A 3,438-nucleotide genomic window follows, 5' to 3' on the forward strand; every position below is an offset into this window, starting at 1 on the left:
CACTTTGTAGACCAGGCTGGCCTCGAACTCAGAAATCCACCTGCCTCTGCCTCCCAAGTGCTGGGATTAAAGGCGTGCGCCACCACTGCCTGGCTAACACGTACTATTCTTACTAAAGTTTCAATAGNTCTCCACTGTATTATAGGCGGGACCACTCAAATAGGTAATGGGACAGGGTTTTTTATCTCAGCAGAGAGCAAGCGGGAATGGTACTCAAGAGAAGTTTGCAGAAAGAGCAGTCAGAACATAGGCCACAACGGCTNCAAGGTCTCTCACCTCAGTTTTGGTCTTTTTGGGNGCATTGGTCTCCTCGCTCTCACTCTCTGAGATCTCCTCGCTCCGGCCCTGCTTGTTGGCCTTNGGGGCAGAGGGCTCCTCTATCCGGGCCTTCTGTTAGAGAAGAGAACATTCCTTCTATCTCAAGTCTCTGCCAGACCTCAAGTGCCCCCACCCCAAACACCCCCTCAGCTGCAGTGCTGTGCATCCTGAGGGGACCAGAGGACAGAATACCTTGGCTGTCTGCCTGGACTTCTCAGCTTTGCCATCACTGCTGGATGTGCTGACCCCTCCAGGGGAGGCCCGGCCCCTTGATCTCAGCTCTTCCCGGGGCCCGGGGGCCTCTTTCTTCCGTCCACTCCTCATTGACATCTGAGAGCAGGATGGTACAGGTAATGTTTTCACAGGGCCCTAACTTTAGGCTCTATGCTGCCTGTGCTCTCCGCTCCAACNCCTTCCTCCTGGCTTCCCCGCCCCTGCCCTTGGTCTGCCATACTACTTAGGATATAGTTTCTACTCACCGAGTCTTTATTCTGTCGTGTCTTCATTCTTCAGGCTGTGGAGACCCCATTCTCCTCTGCCTGGGCAGCTGAATACAGAAACGAGTCTGCTGTACCCCGAGCTCCCCACAGCTGTGGCCTGGGAAGCTGGCAGCAGTTGTAGGCACGTGGTACTTGCAGGGTGTTTTCAGTGAATCTGTTAGGGAAAAACATCAGCATCTTCATATCGGAACAGAAACAGTGGGGCCGAGTAACCACCGTGAGTTGGGAGGCTGGGACTTGCTCCATAGGCTACAACAGCTAAGGGAAGGAAATTCTTACAGTANCATCTCTTTCATCTCTAGGGGTACCTATGAGCCCCAACCTAACAAACAGCAGGACTTTACCCTCCACAAGCCCTAAAGAGTATCTGTGGCCACCATGGTGTGGTGGCAGATGCCTGTAATGCCAGCACTCAGAAGACTGTATCATGGGCATCACACACTCAAGGCCAGCCTAAACTAAACAGCAAACTCCTGTCTAAAAGCCAAAACAAAACATTTGTCTACTCATGAGTTCCAGAGCCTTCCAAATTCCAAAGAAGCACAAAGAAATGAGATTCAAGCACTGGTTTACTGAGTATCTCCTGTGCCAAGCCCTTTACATACGATTTCAGTAACATCTCCAACATACTCTAAAATGGGCACAAGCAAGGGAACTGAGGCTCAAAGACTGACAGTGACCTGCCCCACCTTCCAAAGGGAAGAACAATGACCCTACAACGAAGCCAGAGCCAAGTCCTCCGCAATCCGACTTCAAAGGCCANGCCTGCTCTTCTAAACTTTGCTCAGAAGTAGGAGAGAATTCTAAGAAGACCTAGATCAGTCACCACAGATAAGAATCTTTTTTCACATCAGATGATGTCAGAAGAACGTCCCATCTACAATACCGAGCTACACAGCCTCACCAACATCAACCCCAAATCTGGGCATCTTCAAAACTGCAGAATCTTTTAGACAGCCTCAAGATCTGGTAGTTGGCCTTTTCCACTTACAGGGTTTTTGTCCATACATTTAGCCAAACTGGCCTAACAGTATTTGGGAAGAAAAATTCCAGAAAGTTCCAAACAAAATTTGAATCTGCTACATGGCCACCACCTTGCTCCACCTATAAGAATGATATGCCAGGTGTGGTGGCAGGTGGATTTCTGAGTTCGAGGCCAGCCTGGTCTACAGAGTGAGTTCCAGGACAGCCAGGGCTACACAGAGAAATCCTGTNTCGAAAAACAACAACAACAAAAAGAATGAATGATATGTGGGCCCAAGTTGCTATAATGTCCCACCTTTTCACAAACCCTAAGTCCCTCTCCAGTATCTGCCATTCAATCACTGTTCACCTACTATGCATGGCATGTCTACAACCATTTGCAACCTCAGCTTTGAAGACGTCAACTTTATCAAACATTTACATGGAATTGGTTACTATACATGATCTACAGACGATTTAAAGAACATGGAAGAGTGTGTGCAGGCATGTACAGACACTGGGACTTGAGTATGTGTTCATTTTGGTGTGTGTGTAATGTACTAGAACAAATCTCCCAGATATCAAGGAATGACTATATTGGTGTTTCCTGTGCTTAAAAGATGTCAAAGCATTCACATTATCCAGACTCAAAATATACTGATTGACTGAGGGGAGAGGTGTGCAGATGCTATGATGTGTGGAGGTCAGAGGTCAACTTGTAAGTCAGTTCTCCCCTCTCACCCTGTGGGACCCAGGGGTCAAACTCCAGTTGTCAGACTTTATGGCAAGTGCCTTTACCCAGTGAGCCATCTCACCAGCCCAACTCAATTTTTTGAGACAAGAGTTTCTCTGTATAGACCAGGCTGTCCTCCAACTCAAGAGATCCACCTGCCTCTGCCAGTGTTGGGATTAAAGACATGCTCCACCACAGCCTAGCCCAACTCAAAATATTTTATTTTATTTTATTTTTTAAAGATTTATTTTATTTATGAGTACACTGTAGCTGTCTTCAGACACACCAGAAGAAGGCATCAGATCCCATTACAGATGGGGTCATGAGCCACCATGTGATTGCTGGGAATTGAACTCAGGACCTCTGAAAGAGCAGTCAGTGCTCTTAACCACTGAGCCATCTCTCCAGCCCTCAAAGTATTTTAAAACTACAAAGAAACAAAGTGTCAGTGAACATACAATACAGATTTACAGAGTTGAAGCCTGTCCTCTCACTCGGCACCAACAGCCTATCTATCTGTATCTAGCAGTACAAATACAGATATCATCGTCTATCTGTGTCTCCACAGCCAGCCATTCTCATCTGTACTTCAGCCTCCACTCCCCCAGTGCTGGGATTACAGGCTTACCTGGTGCTGAGCACTGAGCCAGGGCCTCAAGAGTGCCAGGCTAGCACACTGAACTGTATTTCCAGTTGCTAAGAGTCAAACTACTTCATAANACTACCCATAATTTTTTTTAGTTTAATTTTCTATGTATCAANGTTTGCCTGAATGTATGTGTGCCATGTGTGTGCCTAGTCCCTGTGGGGGTCAGAAAAGGACAGCAGACTCATTGGAAGTAGAGTTAGATGTGTGCACTATCATGTGGGTGCTGAGGACAGAACCTGCATCCTCTGCCTGAGCAACAAGTGCTCTAAACAACT

At 47.3% G+C, this 3,438-nt stretch overlaps 1 protein-coding gene across 2 annotated transcripts in view; it reads right to left on the reverse strand.

Moving 5' to 3' along the window:
- Atn1 (atrophin 1) overlaps positions 1–1,926 on the reverse strand; it is an 8,184-nt gene extending 6,258 nt beyond the window's left edge. The window contains exons 1-3 of one of the 2 annotated variants that reach the window (XM_021165128.2): positions 798–1,925; positions 511–648; positions 277–390 (exon numbers count right to left, since the gene is read on the reverse strand). In XM_021165128.2, coding sequence (XP_021020787.1) covers positions 277–390; positions 511–648; positions 798–824 — 279 coding nt within the window. In that variant the 5' untranslated portion in view covers positions 825–1,925. Of the gene's footprint in view, positions 1–276; positions 391–510; positions 649–797 lie in introns of both variants that reach the window. The other variant, XM_029478865.1, reaches the window with a different exon arrangement.
- Between the last annotated feature and the right edge of the window lie 1,512 nt (positions 1,927–3,438).

The sequence above is a fragment of the Mus caroli genome, chromosome 6, assembly GCF_900094665.2.
Source record: "Mus caroli chromosome 6, CAROLI_EIJ_v1.1, whole genome shotgun sequence".
In the NCBI taxonomy this organism is placed as follows: Eukaryota; Metazoa; Chordata; class Mammalia; order Rodentia; family Muridae; genus Mus; species Mus caroli.